The sequence below is a fragment of the Harpegnathos saltator genome, unplaced genomic scaffold, assembly GCF_003227715.2.
Source record: "Harpegnathos saltator strain DR-91 unplaced genomic scaffold, Hsal_v8.6 scaffold59, whole genome shotgun sequence".
NCBI lineage: Eukaryota > Metazoa > Arthropoda > Insecta > Hymenoptera > Formicidae > Harpegnathos > Harpegnathos saltator.
The window spans coordinates 975,157-999,439 of record NW_020230415.1 but is presented as its reverse complement, the minus strand read 5'-3'; the positions used below and the strand labels follow the sequence as shown (position 1 = coordinate 999,439).

The window sequence follows — 24,283 nt, the reverse complement described above, 5'->3', positions numbered from 1 at the left end:
GCCGCGACAATCAAAGAAAACGGTCGGCATTGCCTTAATTTTTCACCGACTTTGACGTGGTTTTCTGGGTTTGTCTCGATTTTCGCAGCGCCATTCCGAAGATTGTCGACTAGTTTCGTTATCATATTCATAAACTCACGTCTCGTCACCAGTAATGATGCGTTGCATGAGTTTTTTATCGGCAGACGCTTGAAAAATCATTTCTTCAGCTACATTTTTGCGATATTCTTTTTGCAAAGAATTCAGCTGTTTCGGCATCAACTGCAACGCGTCTTATGTCCAAAACTTTGGTCAAAATGGTGTGGACAGAGCCACTTGATACGTTAAGCTCGGCAGTAATCTCTCTTTCGCTCACACGGCAATTTTCAAGCACTAACTTCTTCACTCTTTCAACGTTTTCGTCGATATTTGACGTGGGCGACTAGAACGAGGCAAGTCTTCGATAATCGTACGACCCACTTTTTCATACACAATTTATACCACCTATACAGTTGTGTTTTTGAGATACAGTTATTCGCATATGCTTTTTGTAGCATTTTCAACGCGTCGACGCAAGAAACTTTGTTGACAACACAAAATTTAAGAGTAAGCAAAAGTCACAGGCGGTACTTAACTCTTTCACTGCTGAATTAACTTCCCTTGAGAAAATTATTAAAATATTTCATAGTCCTACATTTTTTGAGTCGTTGATCACGAATCTAAAGTCAGATTTGCAAAATTCAAAATGACGGATTCAATATGGCGACCATGAAATCAAATTTCGGCCGTTTTTGTAGAAATATTTGTTTATAAAAAGAAATCTAACTTGCGAAAAATATTGAAAAAAATATATATTTTTGTACAACATCAGAAAAATATTTGGTGAAAATTTCAGACCTCTACATTCAATACTCTCCGAGGAATCTATTTTTCCATAAAAAAAGCATTCTTTTCAACTTTGATTTGTTATAAATAATCACAATTGAATAATTGGGTATAAAAACCTATTGGAGTATGTTGAACAACTATTCAGTTATCTGGAAAACTCAAATCCCCGACTAGTTCTTCAAGATTATGTGATTTACAACGCAAAATTGAATCAAGAAAGGTGGGAAGTATACTTCCCACTAACAATGAAAGAGTTAAAGACGACCGACAAAAGCAGCTTACACGAACGACAATCTAATTGACAGATCGCGCTAATAAAGATCGTTCTAACATGAAAGTTAAGTACAGTGGTACCAAGTCAATCACAAAAGGATTTTGAAGTATCACAAACGCGCGTCATTTAAACGAACAATTCCGGGTACTTTTTGGGCAGATGCTATTTCGATTGTATTTAATCTACATTTTCGCCAAAAGTCTTTTATGAGGTCGTTGCGGCCGTTTTTCATAATTCAAATTTTCCGGCCGAGTAGCTCAGCTTTTCTCATGCAGCTATCGTTGCATGTGTAATATATGAAAAGTATATGCCCGACACGTGAATTTGCACGCATAACCTTACTTGTATCACATTGTTTACATCATTGAAAATCGCTGTCATCTTTGACATGGAAAGTAAGGAAACGCCGATAATATTCCTGTACAAATCCCAACCTAGTTATAATGCGGCAGAGGCAGCGCGAAACATAAACGCTGCTTTCGAGGGGATGGTTCTGTAAATGATTGAATCACCAGATGTTGGTTCGAAAAATTTCGGTCCGGTGATACTCGACAATTTTTCCCGCAGCCATGCGTCATCAATGGTTGATGACAATGTTTTGAGAGACATGGTTGAAGCAGACTCGCGTGTATCCCTTCGAGATACAGCATACAGCATCAGCGTTCATTATTCGATTGTTCCGTGATAACTAAAGGCCACGGGGAAAATGAAAGAGCTTGACAAATGGGTGCCGCATGAACTGATTGAGAGGGACAAGCTTCGCCGATGGGATCAGCTCTTTCTCGCTCTCCCGACGTAATAATGAAGGAATATTGAATCGAATAGTAACGTGTGATGAAAAGGATTCTTTATGACAATCGTCAAAAGGACGAAACTATAAATGCTGACAAATTCTACTGAGAAATTAACGTTGTGATGGAAAAACTGCGTACTAACAGTCGGCATCATTAACCCCCTTTGAAGCACGTATTTTTCAGAAAATTCGAATCACATGAAAATTTATATACGGGGGTTTCTGGAGTCGCTGATGATGAGTCGTCGTTACCAGATTTTCGAAATTCAAGATGGCGGGTCCAAGACGGCCACAAATATGAAAAATCGCGATAATCTGGAATATGTCATCTTGGAAAATGAATTTTAGAATGTGGATCTCGTAATCAGCGACCTCAAAAACTAACCAGAGTACAATTTTAGCTAATTTAATCAAAATTCTATGATTCGCCATCTTGGGAAATTAATTTTGGAATTTGAACCTCAGATTCGTAATCAGCGAACCAGAAAACTCCCAAATCTTGATTTTGCACAAGAAATTCACTCATAGTTCGTGGAGAATAATTTCTTTCTATAAAAATATGTATTTTTCACACTTTGTTTATTTATAATAAATGGCCAACTTATGCAAAACACTTTTCAACTTCTCATGTATGTTCCTATATCATATAAGAAGCTAAAAAACGCAAAAAACCCGATGAAAATCTCTCAAATACGAAATATTTCATGAAAATGTGAGAATAAATAGGTGATAAATATACTTACCGCTATGCCTCAAAGGAGTGTCAAGTATAGACGCGGTATGTTATCACTCCATGATAATGCTAGACCGTATGTTGCATAACAAACCGTAAAAAAATTAGCAGATTACGAGGGTAGTCTCAGAAGTACCTGACCTAACAAAGAAAACAAAAAATTTGGGAAAAAATATCTTTATCTCTCTACATAGTCTCCTTTTAGCTCAATACACTTTTTCCCAGCGATGTTCAATAGCTTCGATACCAGCTGTTTATAGTGGGAATCGTCGAGCTCCTCAAAATAGCCATCAAGCCACCTTGGTCCATTGTTTTGACTGTTCCTTCGTCTCAGGTGTGAAGTGATGTACCCACGTTTCATCCATACTTATGAATCGACGCAAAAACTCGGCTTTATTGCTGCGAAACTTCGCCAAACACTCGATTGAAACATCCTCACGACGCTGTTTTTGTTCCAATCGCGGCACCCATCTTGCGCACAGCTTTCTCATGTCCAAATTTTCAGTCAATATGCGATATACAGCACTTTTTGAAATGCCTACCATGTCTGCTAACTCGCGCACCTTCAGTCGACGGTCATCCAATACCATTTTGTGGATTTTCTTCACCATTTCTGGCGTGGTCACCTCATTTGATCGACCACTGCGATGTTCGTCTTGGCAGCTCGTACGGCAGCTCGTTTAAACTCTGCCACCCAATATTTTACTGTTGTAAACGAAGGAGCAGACTCCCCCAGAGTAGAATCTAGCTCCGCTTTCATATTGGCTGGACTGAGGCCTTTCAAATGAAATTTGAAAGGCCTCAGTTATTGTATCATATAACGATGACTAATTTTTTCCATGTATACAAACTCACTGAGAGCGTTCGCTATTGATGGCTGCCAAACAAATACTAAACAACGTAGCGTCGTCAAACTTCAGACTTAAGCTTTACAAGGCTGGTACTTTCTACCATAGTCATTCTTTTCAAACAACAACCGCTATCTATACGTCAGGTCAGGTACTTCTGGGACTACCCTCGTACAAACACGAAATTCTCCCTTACCCTCCTTATTCTCCTGACCCTTCTCCAACAGATTACCACTTGTTTGAGCATCTGGATAGTTTTTCCAGTGAAAAAGTATCTCAAACAGAAAGTGACGTAAAAAGTGCATTCAACGAATTTCTTACATCTGGTTCTTCTAATTCTGGTCTATGTGAAAGGCATTGATGCGCTTGTATCACGTTGCTTGTATCACGGGGAACTGAACGGATTGAGGTGAACGGAGACTACTTCGATGATAAGATATAAAGTGTGTCGAATAAAAGTTGACATTAAAAAACGGCCACTTTATCTGCAACAATCGAATGAGATCTACAATTTCTCGTATTGAGATTGAAAATATGGCCGACACTTCGACTCGGCTGGAGTTTAGCTCGACGTGTCTCGACACTTCCGCCTTCGTCCCGTTTCATTGAATCGGCTTGATAGCGCCGGCGGCTCGCCCGATAGCGGCTATCGAGTTACGAAAATAAGAAAGTGCGAGAGAGCCCGGAGATCGGAAATATCGAAGCAATTTTTCCGAGAGCTCAAACTTGACCTTGATGCCTCGCGCGAGAGCGCAGCAAGGCCGAGAAAAGGGCTTCCGCCGCCCTAAAGTATCTCTCGCATCTCGAGAGTGTGTATCGTTCATTCGTCCGTCCCTCCCTGCTCTCCCGCCGGCGCTTTCATCCATTCTCACTTCCCTACCTCCCCCCCGCCGCCCGCGCTCTCTCTCCTTCGTTCCCTTCCTTCCTCCGCGCGTTCATCCTTTTCGCCCCCTTTTTATTCTTTGATGGAAGGCCTTTTGTCCTCCGGAATATTTGCGGAGCTTTGTTTTCACGTCGAGCTACATAACGGCTTAAATGCACGCCGCTAATGGCGCGGGGCGAAAAGTACAAAGGGGCCCCCTCCCCCGCCACCACCTCGCCCGACACTGTCAAATGTTTATTTATAATTTATCCGTGGTCCGCGAAAAACATATCGCGACTCGCGGTGCGAGTCTCGCCCGGCGCTGACGCGTCTTTACGTTTAATTGTTGCCGCACGCACTCTTCCGGCCGGAGCACCGGAGGACTGTTTTGAAGGGACGAGTTTTGAAGCCGCGAGTTTTACTTCTCTCCGACGGCGCGGCGCGAAACATCGCCATGACAGCGCTGACGGATTTCGTCGATGCGGTCTCGGTAACCAAAGCCTCTCGCTAGCCGAAGTTTCTCGGTATCGAGAAAAATTGGAAAGCGTCGGCGGAAGCTGCCGCTTTGTGTTTCACGGACGCGCACGTGCGCCTGGTGAAAGGCGCGCTTACAATTGCACTAATTGTCGCGGGCGTTAATTGCTGCCCCGCTAGTAACCCCGCGGGGGCGGTTATTTTCGACGGCGGGCCGTTACGTTCCATCTCGGAAGAGCTCGGTTCCGCTAATAACGCGGTATACGTGTCGCGCGGCATGTACGTATGACGTCCAACACACACACACACACACACACACACACACACGCACACGTGCACGTACTCGAGGACGAGCGAGCGCTCTCGAGGGTTCAACAGCGCGCGTCCGTATAAAATCATCGATCAGGCGCCTCTTACCGCCTACCGCGCGATTTTTAGGCCACGTTGTCGCAGGTCACTGCAATGCGGCTGACGGCGGCATTCGGTCAATAGGCGCGGTGCCAACTTCGTCCAAATCTAAATAAGCCCTTGTTCCATTTCGCGTGAGCGGCATGGCGTCCGCGACTAGTGAGGAGAAAAAAATCACGCAGGACCAGACTCCCGCCGCCCTCCCGGCCGAATTCGGGCGTTGCCATGGCTGAGGCTAAAGCGAGAGAGCGTGGCTCCGCTGGCGGAAATCGTCGGCGCGAGCCGACCAAGTCGACGAAGAAACGCGACACGAAGATCCTATCGCAAGCAAGCCGCGACTCGCGCTCGCCGACGAAGGCATTCGCGATTAAACGCGCCTCGAAGCGCGCGCGCGCGCGAGCGCCGCGAATCGTGTCTTTCGGCGGGTTCTCAGAGATGGCAGCATTCCTCTTTTCTGGCTCGTCGATCACCTGGAAACCACCTGTGCTCGGTCGATAGCCGGGAACGCGAATAGCACAGCAGGTCGACTCCGGCTTGGCTCGCTCACTCCTGGCGAGAGGCAACCTGACCGAGCGCCGTCGCTAATATCTCTCTCTCTCTCTCTCTCTCTCTCTCGGCCTGTGACACTCTTCGATCGATATCCCGCTCTCGCCCCAGCCCGCGGGGCGAGATCGCGATTACGAGGCCTCAACTTACGGCTCGACGCCGTCGTGGCGGCGGCAGCGGCCAAACTCCAGAGTGGCTTCGCGAGATGCGGAAAGCCGCCGAGCGGCGCGAGACGGCGCTCTTCTCCGCGATAAGAGCGTTTTACGAGCTGGAATATATAACGCCGGCGGGGAGGCGGCAGGGGAAGGGAAATGAACGAACGACACGCGCTTATCGAATCGGCCCGGGCCGTTTCGCGTTTTTTCAGATCTCGCGGGGAGACAAGGAAAGGAGGCGCTGCCGCCGTCGGAGACCTAACGATGCGCAGCGTCGTGAACCTCACGAGCACAGTTTGATCCCGAAGATTTCGTTTCATTTCGTTGAATTTAGGACGCTAGCGGTTAGGCGCGTTAACGTTTCTGCGTGCTTGGTAACGTATAGTGAGCGTAACTTAACGTGGATATAATAGCCTGAAGAAAGTGAGGTAATGCCCGATAACGATGTATGATAAGTGAGCGAGGCGATAAGGCCCAAGTGACAACCGGCGACAAAGTTTCGAATAGTCATTCGCATGATTAATAACTAGGTTAACTATCATTAGTTAGCTTATTTAACGATTCGGAGGAGGCTTAAGTATCGGTAGGGGCGGGGGGGGGGGGTCACGTGTATCGCCGGCGAAAGGCCACGTTATAGGGCAAGTCCGAGATAAATGGGCATAGGGGATAGATGGTCAACCGCTATAAGTTTGTTAATACCGGGTGTTTCAGACCACCCGGATCACTCGATTTTTTCACCCGTTAACGCGACATTCTAGAGAAAAGTATTTCAGACAAAAGTTGTAGGGCTTCAAAGGATATATTTACTGACGCTATGAATTTGACCTTGGGATAACCTTGAAAAGTCCAGTCAAGATCAACATAAAAATCTGAAATGGAAACTGCGATATTTTATTACACCGTCTTTTTCCACCAATTAATTTGAACAACTTTTGTCTAAAATATTTTTTCATTTGCCTAATATTTTTCTAGATATTGAAGGAAAACTTGATGACCTTTTCAATATTTAACTTATGATATCTCGCTAACTAGTTGTCGGAAGAAAAAGTGGTACTAGACTGTTTTGCTTTATTTAGTCTCAAGAATATATTTTTATAATAGCGCCCGGATTTTTGTTAACTTGCTGATTTTTGGAAATTTCAAAATCATCAAATTAACCAAATTCAGGGCGCTATCGCAACAATATATTCTTGAGACTAAATAGAGCAAAAAAGTCTAGTACCACTTTTTCTTCTGACAAATAATTAGCGAGATATCGAGTTAAATATTGAAAAAGTTATCAAGTTTTCCTTAAATATTTCCAGAAATATTAGGTAAATAAAAAAATGTTTCAGACAAAAGTTGTTCAAATTAATTGCTAGAAAAAGATGATGTAGTAAAAAATTGGGATATCCATTTAAGGTTTTTTATGTTGATCTTGACTGGACTTTTCAAGGTTATCCCAAGCTCAAATTCATAGCGTCGGTAAATATATCCTTTGAAGCCCTGCAACTTTTGTCTGAAATATTTTTCTCTAAAATGTCGCGTTAACGAAAAAATCGGGTGACCCGGGTGGTCTGAAACACCCGGTATACGCTAGGCGTCAGCGCTGATCGGTCAGTTGTGAGTTGGATGACACACCACGAGTAGGTGTGTCTCTTCCGGATCCACGAAAACACTGTTATTGCGAGTAAATAAATGTTTTATATTTCTATTAACCTCCAAGATGTGTTTCACACGTCGGGAAAATATCTTGCGAATACGGTTTATTTTGAGTTGCGACATTAGACCTGGGCTTGAACGATTAAGAAAACATCGTATTTGCGTGACTTGATCTCAAAATTCGTCACCGAAGCTGCGTTTCACCCGGTATACGCATCTTTACGCGAACTCTCCAGACGGGATGGATGGTTCACCTTTACCAGGTTTAGATAGGCAGCCTACTCAGCGAGAAATAGCAAGCAATGGACATTGGATCGACGTTTTCTAGACGCTTTAGACGTATAAAAGACGTCGATCCGATATCTATTCGACCATCATTTTTCCCTGTGTGTGCCTAACATTAAAAACTTCAGTACATCTTAAACAGCTTCTTGTTTCGTTTAATGATGCCGAATAGATTCCTTTCTCTTTTCTGTCTTTAATAAACAATCTTTTCCAATAGGGCCTTTTTGTGTGTTGCCACTTTTCAACCTTCTCTCCAATGCTGTTCTTGGTTTCTGTAAGAAACTTGTGGAAATGTTTTATTTTATTAATAATTAATGAAAAGATTAATACTTAATAAAAGGATGTAAATTATTAGTGTCCCGTGAATTTTTTTCCAAAAAAATTCTACCTTAAACACTATCCTCTATTGAGTTTGTTAATATGTTGTTGATCGTTTATTGCGATAATACAGATGTGTTATTATTTCCAATTTACAAAACTGTACTCATCTATCCGGGACTTTGCCTACATTTAGCTTTCTTGCTAAATTATCGCGTGGCTTTTACCTGCGCTTGGTGACTCGCGCGAGCGACAAGTGGTGTCGAAATTGGGCGATAACGAGAAGCTCCTCGCATTAGCTGCTATAGATAAGGGTTGCGTCATACGAGCGTTACAATGCAGCTTTTCGCGCGAGTAACGCGTCGCGAAGGAATCGTACGTAAAAATCGCCGCGAGTCCGACCGAGAAAAAGACAGCGCATCTCGGTTCCGATACTATTATTAGCCGCGGTGGAGAAAGAGCCGCGAGAGGAGAGATTTTATGCAGCCGCCTCACAAATTTAGACTCGCCCTTTAAAACCATGACGAGCTACAATAAAGCGCGAGACAAGAGAGTGAGATCGCGAGATCGCGCCGCGACGAAGAGGGAGCAGTGTAACTGATGCGGTAAAAAGGAAAGAAAAATGTCGAGCGCGCAGAAACGCCAGTCCTCCTGCTAAGGGATGCGAAACCACGAATTCGGAAAATTGTATAATTCTCCCGGCCGTTTCCTTTCCCTCTTTTTTTCCCTCCACGATGCAGGAAACGCCGAGCACGGCCGTCCCCCCCCCCTCCAAGCTGTCTCCCTCTCTTTCTCAGTGCGACAACGATAACGGAGTCCGTAAAAGGAGGGTCCGCGCGCGACGTTCTACAAACGGATCCAATATTTTCCTTCCTCCGGAGAACATCCCAGCGAGCAAGGAAGGAAGGAAGGAAGGAAGGAAGGAAGGAAGGAAGGAAGGAAGGGACGAGCGACCGAAGGACCCGGCGACTCGGAGAAAAACCGAGCGGAGGAGACCGGCGAGATCGGCTCTATTAAAGTGGCCGCGGCTATTACTTCGCCTCGCGCGCGCCTCCTGGCAAGTTTTCTCATATCGACTGCGATCGATAGCCGCTCGCATCCTCGGCTCCTCACATAATCTCGGCCAATATCGTATCTGGATGGCGCCACCTCGTGACAGGCACAGCGCGTCTGCCGCCACGACCGAACGGCCGCGCGCGACGGCCCCAATCCACGATTCCCTCTCTCTCTCTCTCTCTCTCTCTCTCTCTCTCGTCCCTTTTCATCCCTGTTCGTGCAAGAACATCACGGCGAGGGGAACGAGGGGGGTCGCACTCCGGGGCGGGAGCAAGAATAAAAAAGAGAGGTCTCAAAACACCGGCGGGGTTGAACGGACGAGCGAATGTGCGAGAGGGAACACAGGTGGCAGTTTTTCCGCTCGCGCAAAGTTTCATCTGTCGAGGCCGACGACGACGACGACGACGACGAGGAGGACTCGGATAATATCGCAGCGCGGGCGACTTCCCGACAGCGGGGGAGATCCACCGGTCTCATAGAGTCTCCTCCCCGCGTGGGCTTCCGGGCCGCGAATTGACCGGGCGAAAAGGGAGAACAACGGCAGCGAAGGAACGCAGTCGTTTCCGTTAACTGAATAACTGCAACGCGTGTCGGATTGCGAAAAATCAATAAAATCACGCAGCGCAGCGCGGCGCGGCGCGCGCGCGCGCGCGAGCGAGTCCACGTCGGACCGCGGAGCGAGGTTCGTTGACTCTCGCCGCTCGCGGCTCGCTACTTTTCGCGGGATCTACACATTTCGGCGAGTTTGTAGAATCAACGAGGCCGCCGCGCCGGGTCGATAAGGCGCGATGCGAGATTCGAGCGAGCCCCCATTTCGGGCATCTTATTCTTGCGGACAAAGTCGGACGATTCTTTCCGTTTCTGCCGAGGAAATCGATAAGGTTGCGCAAGCTAACGCAAAAGAGGGCTCGGCGAGTTCTCTTCATATCGCAGAGCTACAACCCCGAAATGTCATCTCTCTCTCTCTTGAGAGACTAGCTTGAGACTTCGAAAAACTGAAACCTCCCGCGCCGACGCGACAAAAAATTTATTCAAACGCTGATACATTTATAAGCGCGTTACCGATCCCCGGGGGAATATTATTGTCGCAAACTCGCGCATTCAGCGCTAAATATAGAGACTCGATCCCCAGGTTTTTATTTACACAGTGCACCGTGCGCGATGTGTTCAATCTAAATAAGAGGATCGAGATCGCGTACGTGTCTCGTCTTCAGCCTTTCCGACGCCCGCAGCCCCGTGCGAGCGTTGCGAGAGCTGCCGTATTTTACATTTCCCTTCCCTCGTCGGACGGATAGTTTCCTCACAAAACACTCGCTCAAAACGTTCTCTCTCTCTCTCTCTCTCTCTCTCTCTCTCTCTCTCTCTCTCTCTCTTCCCCCTCTCTCGTCGGTTTAAGGAGGATTTCGCGTTTAATATCAAAGCGCGGCGGTGAACACGCGCGTGCGTTAATTGTTTTCTTTCAAGGTCGTGTGACGGTGCGGCAAAAGTCCGCGTACATGTATTCATGCGTATGTATGAAGGTGAGAGGGGGGGAAGGAGCAGGAGGGGGAGTGCAACCTCTCGTTATCCATTCACCTTTTTCAATTATATGCACACGCTTATGCAGTACTCGCGAGGAGGGGAATGAGGAAGCTGAGAAGGAGAGAAAACGAGGAGAAGGAGGAGGAGGAGGAGGAGGAGGAGGAGGAGATCCGAGAGAGAGAGGAAATGAGGGGTAGAATATACACGATCCAATGAAACCCTACGTGGCTGGTGAGCTCGTAGCGGTTAAAACCACCCTCTACGAATCCCGTCGCGTTACTAACCGATTATATGACAGTCACATATAGGTCAGAAAATGAAATTATAAAGCGAGCGCTGTTCAAGGACGCGCGAAGCACATGTATCAAACGGCCAGCAATGTCGTTTATTCAGAGATGGCTCGTGTGCGCGGCCGGTCATGAATGAAAACGCATTTGTTGAAAGGAGGCGAAATAAACGCGCCGCGCGCGCTTATCGTCCAGCGCGCCGAGCCAACTTTCATATTCGTTATCGCAATTGATGTCTCGGGTTAGCTGCGTACGCGCGCGCGAACAATGAGTTTGCGCCATATTTTGCATCCATTTCTCTCTCTCTCTCTCTCTCTCCCTCTCTCTCTCTCTCTCCCTCTCTCTCTCTCTCTCCCTCCCTCCTTTCTCTTCCGCGACCTTATTGCATCTCCGCTCAGCTGATAATTATCGGAGCGATAATACGCTTACGTAAAATCACGGACGGCGTCACACGATTCATCCGGCGAGAAATGGACACGCGCGAGCATTGTTGCTTCAGAGAGACGCATCTCGCTTGTCTCCGCAAATAACGTGGCCGCGACGTGGCCCAGAAATCCGCAAAAAATTATCCGCGAATGATGGATTAAAGATTCGGGACGCTATTCTTCGTACGCGAACATTCGGAGTTGAAAAGGACACGCGAGCTACGCCGTGATGCTTTTTTCCTTCCCTTCGGATTACAAAAAGCTTTCTTCGTCTCTCTTCCTCTCTCTCTCTCTCTCTCTCTCTCTCTCTCTCTCTCTCTCTCTTTTATTCTTTCCGAGGACATTGTGAGAAATTGCCGAGTGGGCGTATTCGCCTGTGATTCTATCTCGGAAGGTATCACCGCGCCATTTTACCGGTGCAAGTGGCATTGGGTTCGAATTTTTAGAAAAACCCGAGCACAGCCAATTCGAAATTTCGCTATATAACTTCGCGAGTCCCATCAAAATTGAAGCCTTCAACGAGGAGAAAATGTTTACACATAAGATTATTATCCTAATTTGGCGCTATAAATAACACTTATTGCTGTCCTTTTTCTTTTTCGAGAATTTTTGAACAAAGATTTGGGAGGGAGAATCAACGAGCAGTCGAAAATTTGCGAGGTTGTAATTATTTCTGAAAAGACAAACTATGAACATCGGCTTGAGTTTCAAGCCGCTCATCTCCCAACTATCGACGAGCTCATCAAAATCGCGAAGAATAAATAACTTGGAATATAATACACATGGAAGTACACGATATATCGCTGCCTCCTAACGTCCTGTTCCTTGTTCCACCATCCTTTCCCCTCCTAGCTGTTCGGCCGTGACACTTCCTTGATAACATTGACACTGACACTGGCACTGGCACTTGCGCGGGATACGATTCTACCGAAGAACTGCGTGTTAATAAGCGCGATACCGACGAGAGAACACGATCGATCTCGGGGCCGGCGAGGATGTCAATTAACCAGCTCACTAGTGAGTCGAAATTAACGTTTTGTGTCAAAACTGGTAAGAGCGAACAATGTCGTGTTTTATATATAAGCTTAACTATAAAAGGTTTTTTGAGTCGCTGATTATGAATCCGGAGTCGAAATTTTTAAATTCTAAAAATTTTAAAATAGCGGATTCAATATGGCGACTTCAAATAACTAATTTTGATATGATATTATGGATATGTATCAAACTCGGTATATGTATGTTTTATCGATCATAAATAACAAATATAGAGTCGAAATTTAAAAAATTAAAATGGCGGATCCAATATGGCGGCTTCAAATGGCTAACTTTGATATGATATTATGGATATGTATCAAACTCGGTATGTGTATGTTTTATCGATCATAAATAACAAATATAGAGTCGAAATTTAAAAAATTAAAATGGCGGATCCAATATGGCGGCTAACTTTGTAATTCTGTTAGGGAAATGTATTATACTCAATATGATTTTTGGTCGCAGATAACAGATTAGTTCAAGACATTCAAACTTTATTTTATTTTGACTATGCGCTTAAGACTGGTATGATCTCTCTCTCTCTCTCTCTCTCTCTCTCTCTCTGCTCTGTACGGCTACAAAAAATAAAAAAGTAAAAAAAAAACAAAAAATAAAAAAACAAAAAGATTAAAATTAACCCTTTAACTGCTGCGGTCGAGATAACTCGAGCGTGGAAAAAAATAGTGGCCTTGCTACGATCGAGTTTACTCGATTTGGACTTTTTGTTCAAACATCTACATCATGTATGGTGAGTTTTTACAACATTTATGAACATTTTTGCATGATCTTATATCATTATAAAATATTTTATAATTGTAAAAATAAATAAGTCAGCAAAGAGGACCATACTGGTAATTTAATATCTCAGCAGTTAAAGGGTTAAAAAGATATAAAAAAATATAAAAATATAGTGTACAATCCTATCGTAGCCTCCACGTGGCGCACTCTGGGGTCGTGATATTTCACCAGCTAATATGGAGGTAAAAGTATATATATCCATTAGTCACTAGAAACAAAAATATTGATCTGCCATATTGGATCCGCCATTTTTAATTTCTCAAATTTGACTTCAGATTCTTAGTTAGCGACCCAAAAACCTTGGGGGCACCGAGTCGTGTGCAAATCCGTGTGAAAATTGGCAGAATTATTCAAGATAGACATATATGGGTCATTACCATGTGAATTGGTTTAACGCGTCGATACACGCGACGGAGTGCGTCGCGGATTACGTACGTGGCTCGTCTCTTGACCCGAAACATAATGATTCGGTCACGGGCGCAGAAGGATACGATGGCAGTACCAAAACAATGAGGCAAAAACGGCGGAAACATGCCCCGCCCCTGACGAGCCGCCGTCACTCTCGATGACGCGTACGCGATCTCGGTGCGTCCGCGCTATCACAACAATCAAATGCTCGAATTGAAAGCTCCACCCAAAAAAAAGCTGAGTACGCCAATGCCTCCGGTATTCGGCTTTCTTGAAGAGGTCACGGATTGCCGTAGCGGATTCAAATCCAAATCGCCATTGGCGCGCGCAGCGTTATTCGCTATCTTTCTCCCGCTTCCGCTTGTCTTGAATCTCCAAAATGGCAGTCGGCGAGCATTTGTAGCGCGGAATGTGGGGCAACGGCGTGCGTGATGTCAGGCCTCGAGATTTCCCCACTGATCCCTTCTCAAGTTCAACGGAATCCGCAAGGTTAATGCGGAACCGAAATTTCGAGTCGGACGTAACCGCGAACGTCTCGGCGAAGTTGGCTCGTTCGCGCGAGCATTTCCGTAGGAAAACGAGCGACTCGCCTCGCCGCCCGGTCTCCCCACTTCAACGACGGCGGGACAAAACTTCAAAGAAGTTCCCTCCTCTAATAGATGTACCGTGTACAGAGCGGAGAGCGGAGGCGCCGATAAACTTGGCGAATTTGAAACTTTATAATCCGGAGCGGTCTACTTGAACCTCTGTGTGCCTCTTCCCTCGTACGATTACTTCCTATCTTGGCGAGAGCTGCTGCGAAGATCGTTAATGCCCGAAATTCTTGATGCCTAACGCGGCTGCACACATTCCTGGGATACTTCTCTATTCAAAGCTGAACAGCAGCCGAACGCAACTACACCCCACCTCGACTGCTTATTATTTCACTGATGCGCGACGCACGCGAGGTTTATTATTGATAGTTGTTCGGAAAGTAATTTCGGTATCTTTTCAAATAGATGATGTTAGTGCCTTTTCAAGCGGTTAACCACATTCTAAAGCAGAAAATCATTTTACATTTTTACGACGCACATTTTAAACTTCATGTGAAAAGAAAAGTTGTTTTGGCGTCGCATCAAAAGTAGAAAACCAACGCGAGCATTTTCGTCACATTTTGCTTTTTTATTACCGTAAAGGCAAAAATGCGGCGCAAGCGAGAAAAAAATGGTGTGCCGTGTACAGAGAGGATGTGTTGATTGAATTAGCCAGTGTCAGAACTGGTTTTCGAAGTTCCGTTCTGCGAATTCTGACTTCAAAGGTACATCACGTTCTGGAAAGCCAGTTGAGGCTGATGAAGACCAGATAAAGGGATTGGACGCGAATCGTCATTTAATGATACGAGAAATTATTGAGAGATTGAATTTATCGAATTCGACCGTGCATGAGCATTTGAAACAACTTGGCTTCGTTTCAAAGCTCGATATTTGAGTCTCACGTGTTCTCAAAATCTTTGATTCGTCGCATCACCATCTGCGATTTGCTGTTGAAATGTAAGGAAAACGATACGTTACTTATAACTGGAGATGAAAAATGGATTGTGTACAACAATATTAAACGCAAAAGATCATGGAGCATACGTGATGAACTAGCTCAACATACATCAGAAGCTGATATCCATCAAAAGAAGATGATGCTCTCTGTTTAGTGGGATTGGAAAGGAATGGTTTTCTTTCTAGCTGCTACCAAACAATCAAACGATTGATTCGAATGTGTCATCAATTGGACAAATTGAATGATTCCATCAAGCAGAAGAGAAAAGGTGTGTGAGATTTGGCGAAGAGAAAAGGTGTGTGAGAAATGTTGTGTTTCATCATGACAACGCCAGACCTCACCCAAGTTTAATGACCCGCCAGAAGCTGTGTTACCGCTTGGATGGGATTCGCCACCGCATCCACCATATTCACCTGGCACCATCCGATTATCATCACTTCTTTCGGTCACTGCAAAATCCTCTGGATGGTAAAAATTTCGATTCAAACGAAGGTGTCAAGAACCACTTGATTCAGTTTTTTGCCAATAAAGACCAGAAGTTTTACGAGCGCGGAATCATGTTATTACCTTAAAGATGGCAAAAAGTGTTGCAACAAAATGGTCGATACTTAATAGAACAAAACTTTTCTTTCTATTAAAAATACCGTCTTTCATTTTCATGCAAAGAACCAAAATTACTTTCCGAACGATCCAATTATGAAGGTACGTTGTACACAAGGCACATCCCTCACCTTCGCGTCGGGTTGCTTCGGGCAGCAAAAACGAAACGAGAGCAATGCCTATCCATCGTACTTCGAAAAATGATAATTTTCAAACTTTTCATCTCTCGTTTCCTCTCCTCCTATCTGTCCACGCCTTCGACCCTTCTCTCACTAATCACCCGCTCTTCATTAGTATCCGCTCTCTCAAGAGTCTATCGTTCGTCTTCTCTCCTGGTGCTTCTCCTTCTCCCATGACAAGTTGATACTCTGTGCTGTCGTCGGCTCGACTTGCTTCTCCGCGCCCGATCGGATCAGATTTTAATTGCGGATGTAAGGCGAATCGAAACAATAGCGCAGCTCGCCGCCACGAAGACCACCGGCGACATTAACTCGGCACTTTTCGAGATAATTGCACGAGACAATGAAGCCGTCGCCTTACGTCGAAAGTGTCAGCGTCGGAGGTGCCCCCTTCTTCCGCATTTGTCCGCTCGATAACGCGACGCAACTTGAAAACAACTCTATTTTCGAAAGCCGAAAAACGAAATATATATAATGAGCGAAGTCATTACCGTTACAATGGAAAAATAATTGAAAGGAATCAGCCCGAGAGCTGATCCCCTCGAACAAAAGGAACCTTCTCCTCCTTACATCGTCTATAACAGCGTTCTCATTAAGGGTAAAAAGGAATAATTCCGATAATGCCGCGGGAAAGAGAGACGAGAGACCGAGAGACAGAGAGACAGAGAGAGAGGGGGGGGAGGGGAAGGGGGAGGGAGGGAGTGTGCACTAACGCTCTATCACGTCGTCCTAATTCTTCGATGAATGCTCAGCTACGACTTCAGTAATGTACCGTGCGTCCGAGGAACAAAGATACCCGACTATCATACAGCCAGCTAATCCAGGTTACTCTCTTCCGTGACCCGTTGGTAGGTAGCTCAGAGCCTCGCATTGTCTACCCTAGAAGCACAGCGCGATCGATAAATCCCAACCAACGACGCCGGGCTATAGACATTCCGCTGAATTCAGCGCTGTCCCATTTGCCCGGTCGCCCCCGCGTTACGAAGAAGAAGAAGAAGAAGACTTTCGCGGTGACGTGGCGCGCGCGCGCGCGCGGACCCTTTCAGAAACGGATGGGTGGGTAGGCAGGCAGACAGGCAGGTTCGTTTGAAGTTCGCTAGGAAAAAAATCCGAGATCTCGCGTCGAGCTGTTCAACCCCCGAACCCGTCCCTCCTCCTCTCTGGCTGTCTCTCCTTCTCCAGCCCTCCTCTCTCTAGACTGTCATACGGTTTCGCGTGGCGATGGGAGACTGCCCGTCGAGATAGACCCTCGGCGATGGCACCCTTGCCCTTGACTGCGGGGCGCGAGAACGCTCGTCTGAGGGGGTTGTCGGCTTTCTCTCTAGCCGGCAGACAGGTTGGGTAGGCGCAAAAAAGAAAATGGGGAGCGAAAGGGGTAGGAAGCACGACACAGGCGAGACGCGTGCCGTCCTGCCTCCGCAGCCTTCGCCGTCTTCCTCTCTTCGACTACGCTTTGCGTTCATCCGCCCGCGCGTCCGTATTTCGTACGTACGTACATCGTAGGCACCGCATAGTTGCATGGCGTCTCTCTACGTGCCGACGTAAAGTGAGTAGAGTCGCGTCGAGTGGAGGGTGCAGAGTGCTCCGACGGTGCGTCGAGTGGTCGCTTCGCTCTGCGCGCGGGGTCGGTCGCTCGGGTTGCCTGGTTAGTTGTTCGCTTGGCCTCCCGCACCACCTCCCCCCCCCCCTCCACGCCCTCCGTTACTTGGCTAGAGGCCCATTCACGTAAGGATCGGCGGGCGCGCGGTCGTCGTTCGTCGTTGTAACGCGGTCGCGTCGCAGCATTTTACAAACAATAGCTGGTGCGAAGAAGCAGCGTCGTCGCAGGGCGAAGGCTGCCTGTCGCCCTCCGTCGTTCGTTGGAAAAGCGCGCCTGGATATCGTCTTCGATAGCCTCGTCGGGACGATTGTCGCAACGGGGCAGCATCGGAAAGCATCATTTGAACGCGAGCTGTCACCCACACCACGAATCACTCCGCGAAAGCCGCCGCGTCGCGATGGCGGCGATTTATCGCGTTAACACGCGCGTTAACTTCGCGGCGCGGCGTCCAGGCGCGAGCTCCGGATCGAAATTTCGACGAACGGATGGGCGGCTAATGGCTACTTTCGCGGATCCCCGCGCCCGCGTGTATCGCGGGCTAATTTCTCTTCAATTTTGTAACATCGTATCGCGCGCGCGCGCGAGAGTTACGAGAGTTCACACGAGGCGATCGACCCCGAGTGCACTCTCCGTGTAATAGACGTAGACTCCAAGCGACGTAATCAAACGGTGCATTAAATGCAACGTTACGACCAAAGATCGATGTGAGACGTGTGTGTATATATAAAGAGAAAGAGATAGACACAGAGGGGGGGAGAGAGAGAGAGAGAGAGAGAGAGAAGACGCATGACGATCATGAGCGTAGCGGCGCACGACGTCAATGTAAATAAGTAATTGACGCAAAAGGCGGCAAGTGTTGCCGTTAGGCGAACACGCGCAATCGGAATCTACAGGTCTACAGCGGCGAAGAAATTGCGATAACGGTGAAAACGCCGATATTTCTGTCCGCATCAGCGGACGGTCCTCCGCACGGGAGCCGGGTCCCGACGCGGCACGAAAGATACGGGGCGAGGAGAGTCCCGAATCTACAGGCAACCGTACGGGGGTAATTATCTTGAGAGCGTCTACCGCGGGGGACGGGGGTAGTATTTGGCGACGAGCCGCAACGTTGCAAGAATCACACGTTGCTTTCCTCGCGGACTACTCGCGCCGCCGCGCTGAAATCAGCTCGCCCGGCTGCGTGAAGTAATAATTGCAGGTCCCTGTCGAAGTATCGCGCGAGAGCATCTTCCGCATCTTCCCGACGACGAGGGCAACGTCGAAAATGCAAAGCCGCTGGAGTGACGGGTCGCCGAGTCGCCGAGAGATTCGCGGCGGATGAGACTAATCGGGGCGGGAGGGCGTGACAACAGCTCTCGATTTCTCGCGACGCATTCCGTCGGATTCTTACGGCATTTCCGGCCGCTGTAAACGCCAAAGGGCGGAGAGAGCGGAGTCGCGACACGCGCGCGCGGCAGACTTGGAGGGATTCTCCGCATTTCCGGTTGAACCGGCTGTTGACAGCCGGCATCCCGGAGCCGTTATTTCGCGTGCGCTCGCGGATAATTACACGCTCCCGCTGTACATCGCGCCAATTGCATGCGGCTCATGGCGATATGAGACATACCTTTCAGATGTTCCTGGGTGTCCGCCGCGCCGGCTCGCATAATGTCGCTCAGGTAGTGTTCCAAGGTCCTCATGTTGTCCAACGGTGAGTTGCCATTAGCCGTCATACGATCCTGCAAAATATCAACGGGCCCGTTATTTTCATAATGGCTACGTGCACTTTGATTATCGTCGCGTCGTGTCTCGCACGGGGTAGCTATCCAAGTGTCGATATTTAGCGAGCGAGATAATTTGACTTAGCGGGCGAGATAACTCGACTTTGATCCTTAGGGGCTGATCACGGGGTGAAATTTCAGCCCATGCGAATTTTCGGTCTTATTGAGAAACTATTATACTAACCACAGGAGGGAGATTTGAGACCAATTTTATTTTATAAGTATTTACTCGCACTGTCAGTAGTGATAGAACATTATGATGAAACAGGCTTTAAACCCTTAAAAGCTACCATGGCTGAAACTTCAGCCCATGCGAATTTCCGAATTTATTAGAAAATTGAACCACACAGGCAATATTAATTTTATAGATATTTACTCGCACCGTCAGTAGTGATAAAACAGACTTTAAACTTTAAAGGCTACCATGGCTGAAATTTCAGCCCATGCGAATTTTCGGTCTTATTAAGAAACCATTATTAACCACATGGGCGATAATAATTTTATTTTATAAGTATTTACTCGCACTGTCAGCAGTGACAACATTATGATGAAACAGACTTTAACCCTTAAAAGCTACCATGGCTGAGATTTCAGCCCGTGCGAATTCCCGAATTTATTAAAAAATTAAACCACACAGGCAATATTAATTTTATAGATATTTACTCGCACTGTCGGTAGTGACAACATTATGATGATAAAACAAACTTCAACTCTTAAAGGCTACCACGGGTGAAATTTCAGCCCATGCGAATTTTCGGTCTTATTAAGAAACCACACGGGCGATACCAATTTTATTTTATAAGTATTTACTCGCACTATCAATAGCGACACAACATTATGATGAAACAGACTTTAAACCTTAAAGGCTATCGTGGCTAAAATTTCAGCCCATGCAAATTTTTGATTTTATTAAAAACCGGAACTGCGCGGGCAATACTAATTTTATTTTATAGGTATTTACTTGCATTGTCAATAGTGACAACATTATGATAAAACAGACTTTAATCCTTAAAGGCTACCATGGCTGAAATTTCAGTGAATTTTCGAATTTATTAAAAAATTGAACCACGCAGGCAATACTGATCTTATATCGATATTATTATGGTAAAAGAAAACAAATCTTGCATACTTTGCTATAAACATGACAAGAAAAGTTAGCTTGGGCTGATACTTGACGGTAGCTTTTAAGGGTTAAGTTTTATTTCCTCTGGCAGTGACGAAGATGTGCAAATCAGATAACGTATCAGAAAACGCGTGAGATGCTAAACCGAGCGACCTAGATCGCAATTTTGGCACACTTCGTAAATGTGTATAATGAGTCCGAAATTTTTTAAAATACACTACCGTTGAGAGCGACCGTTTGCCCTCCATTAATCTGACTCGTGATTTCGCACACGACGATTCGCAGCTTCTGGTGCGACGATCGTCCCGACGATAAATGTAGCGAAAACCGCGATAGCGTTCGCGCCGCATAATGCACAGCCGCGCGGTAATATACAAAATATTCACGCGCGCGTAAAACACCATAAATTCTGAATTCTCCAATTTCCGCGACGCGCGCGCGCGCGCGCGCGGGGTAAGATATTTATTTCTGGTTAGGGAAAAGCCTTTCTTTCTCGAGCGGCGCGAGCGAGCCAGCAAACGAGCGAGCGTTCTGGGCGGAATGAGCCAGCGGTTTCGAGAAGGAGGACAAGTGAAGCGGAGAAGTTGAAAAACGATAAGGGAAGAAACGTTCCCGGCTCGGCAGAAAGGAGGAGAATCTGCCAGAAGGAAGCATGCCACCACTCTGGGGAGGAACGGCGGGAAAGAAAAGTACAGGGTGGAGGGTGAAAGAGGGAGAGGGAGAGGGAGAGGGAGAGAGAGAGAGAGGAGAGGAGAAAGGCTTGTAATAGACCACTTGTAACGGAATCGGAGCGCAGTTAAAGCGGGGATGTATTCAAAAGTCCATCCCCGACGCCGCCACACCCTTAATGCACATCCGCTTCCCTTGCTTTATTTCGGCTATCACGCTCACCCGAAATGCCGTGTTCCCGACGAAAGTTTGATAAAGCCCGACGGCCCTCTTTTATTTCGGACGTCACGCCACGGAATTGCCGACTTCCTCGCGCGGAAGGTTCGATAAAGAGAAGCCGGCCGACTCGAGAGATTAATAATCTCGGCGCGATCAGATTGCGGAGCGCCGTCCACCGCGTCCTTGATCGATATACCCGTGTGTTATACGGGCAGATTTATCGACGTCGCCGCACATTTCGGCCACTCGAAATACCGCGCGCGACTCCGATAAATTATATTATTCCCGCAGATAGGCCGCCGAGTGACCGGAGATATCGCGCGCCGCGGTGTACTCGACGATATACGGCTCGAGAGAGATCGCGCTTTTCACCTCGCGCGGCTAACTCGAAGCGCGTACACTCACGAGGAGTAACTTTTCCGCGTGGTTTGACAAGTGTTTATTGAGAGTTCATCCGCGGGGAGGAGGAACGCGACTTCCTCTCGCGAGCATTCATTCGCGTCGCCCACGCTGCCCGCGCGGAGGAGGAGGGACGCGCGGGTGGTAGACGAGGAGTTATGGGCGTCGAAGAAATGAAGGGGAGACGCGCGAGAACGGAGGTGAGCCGGGAATCTTCGGAGGTGACCAATTGAGAAGAACGGCCGATGTAACGAAAAATAACGACGCGAACGCCGCGGCGTTTCCCCATGGCCGATCTCCGAATGGACGGATTTTCTCCGGCCTTGAGATGTTCTCTCTCTCTCTCTGTCTCTCTCTCTCTCTCTCTCTCTCTCTCTCTCCCTAAAAGCGTCGCAATTAACGCGTCATCAGCTCGACCGATACGACGTCTCACGCTGCCGCGTCTCGGTCGCGTCGCGACATCCAGCGAGGCGAGTAAGGTCGCGCGAACGATAACGAACAATTGATCAATCTCGCGTAGCACGTGATAATCCTCGCGCATTCCGCGCATGCAGGAGCAATATTGAAATTTACGCCGGCCGAGCGAGTGCGGCTTTCGTCGTCCTTCTCCTGGAAGAAAACGGCCGTGACACTTATTTGGTCAGCGCGGTGGGGAGCGGGGCACGTAAGGGGGAGACGGATAGCCGAGTATATCGTACAAATGGAACAGAGAGAGAGAGAGAGAGAGAGAGAGAGAGAGAGGCGAAAGGGGTGGGCCCCTGATGTCGAATAATCGTGCCCATCTTTCCACGCTGGCACAACCGGTGGAGGTGCAAAAGGTGGCCCCACCTTCTCCGCGAACGTGTCCCCTTCGCACCGCCCGCAACCCCCTCGGTCGCGCATTTCTTCGTTCCTCGTACACGAGCGCGCGGGCCCTGCTCTGGGTCTCCCACCCGGGTTCCAACCCACTTCCCTCTCCCGGGTCGCACGCACACGGGCGCACGCGCCGGCACACGTACACGTGCCACACACCCACGCGCCCACAAGTGCACGGCAGACACGCACGCACGCAGCGCGCGCGCGCGCGCGCGCGCACACACACACACACACACACACACACACACACACACACACACACACACACACACACACACATATACATACACCCGCGCCAGGGGCGCGTACGTACAGAGAGAGAAACGGAGAGGAGGGCGACGTTTCTCGACCGCGCTCCGTCTCTGTCTAGCTTGCGGCGTGACGGTGGAAAATCAATATAGGGAAACCAGGAAGCAGCGCGCGGCAGGGCGTCGACAGCAACCTCTCCGTGCAGGCTCCATCCCGGTACCACCCCTACCCACCGCCGCCGTCTGGTTCTCTCGTTGTGTGTACCCTGCTCCCCTCTCTGCGCCACCCCGTTTTAACCCTCTCTCGCGGTTCCTCTTTCTCTCTCTTTCCCTCTCTTTCTCGCTCTCTCGCATTCTCTCTCTCTCTCTCTCTCTCTCTCTCTCTCTCTCTCTCTCTCTCTCTCTCCAGTTCCATTCGCCGTGCCCTATTCGTTTTTACTTGACGTCGATGCTGTAGTGCCAGCTTTCTCGGCAGCGCCACCACCGTTATTCTCGTTCGCTCGCCGATCATTAGGGCTTTCTTGCGAAGTCGCGCGATTTTCCATTGGCCGTCGCCGATACCGGCTTTGCATCGCCGGATTGGCGGTGTCTTGACCGTGACTACTACACTAGCATCTGCTACCACTACCGCTATTACTACTACCACCACAGCAGCCGCCTCTTCGGGGTAGGAGGCCGCTGCGCAAATTTTCCCCCCACCGTCGAGGAGTAGGTATGCGGGTCGGAGCCGCGAGAGAGAGAGAGAGAGAGAGAGAGAGAGGGGGGGAGGGGAGAGCTTTGGAAGATTGTCGGGAAATTGGGTGATCCGAAGGGAGACGCGAAGAAAACAGCGCGGCGTGACATTGTGTAACATACACCCACACCTCGCTCCCACACACATGCGCGTCGGATGTGCTAACACGGAATACCGCAGCGTCCCTACGACGAAAGCGATATATCAGGGAGATGTATCTTCGAGCGAGTAACTCGGACGTTACGTCGGCGATTCGTTATCCGTCGTTTGGGGCGAACAGCCCCCGTCGCGTCGTGCCCGGCGAAACTCTCGAGGCATATTCGGCTCACATCGAGAGCATCGGGACGCAGGAGTCGAGAGAGAGAGAGAGAGAGAGAGAGAGAGAGAGAGAGAGAGAGAGAGAGAGAGAGTGCGACGGAATCCATAACAATACCCCGGCCGATCGAAGACGCGCAGCAGCACGCACACGCCGCCGCGACTCACACCCCCCCTAGTATCAGTTACGAGGATTCCATTCGACCCACCGACCCCACACGCTTCCATGCGCTGCGAGGCGCGCGCGGCCGCGCGGCTGCGAGATTGACCCAGTTCCGAAGTTCGCGGCTCGTAAAAAGCAACGGTCTTCCACCCTCCC

General features: G+C 48.0%; 1 protein-coding gene across 3 annotated transcripts in view; it reads right to left on the bottom strand.

The window, feature by feature from the left end:
• Positions 1-24,283, bottom strand: part of orb2 (cytoplasmic polyadenylation element-binding protein orb2) — a 262,489-nt gene that overhangs the window by 222,044 nt on the left and 16,162 nt on the right. For all 3 annotated transcript variants that reach the window (XM_025304151.1, XM_025304150.1, XM_025304152.1), the window contains exon 4: positions 19,250-19,361. In XM_025304151.1, coding sequence (XP_025159936.1) covers positions 19,250-19,361 — 112 coding nt within the window. The remainder of the gene's footprint in view (positions 1-19,249; positions 19,362-24,283) is intronic.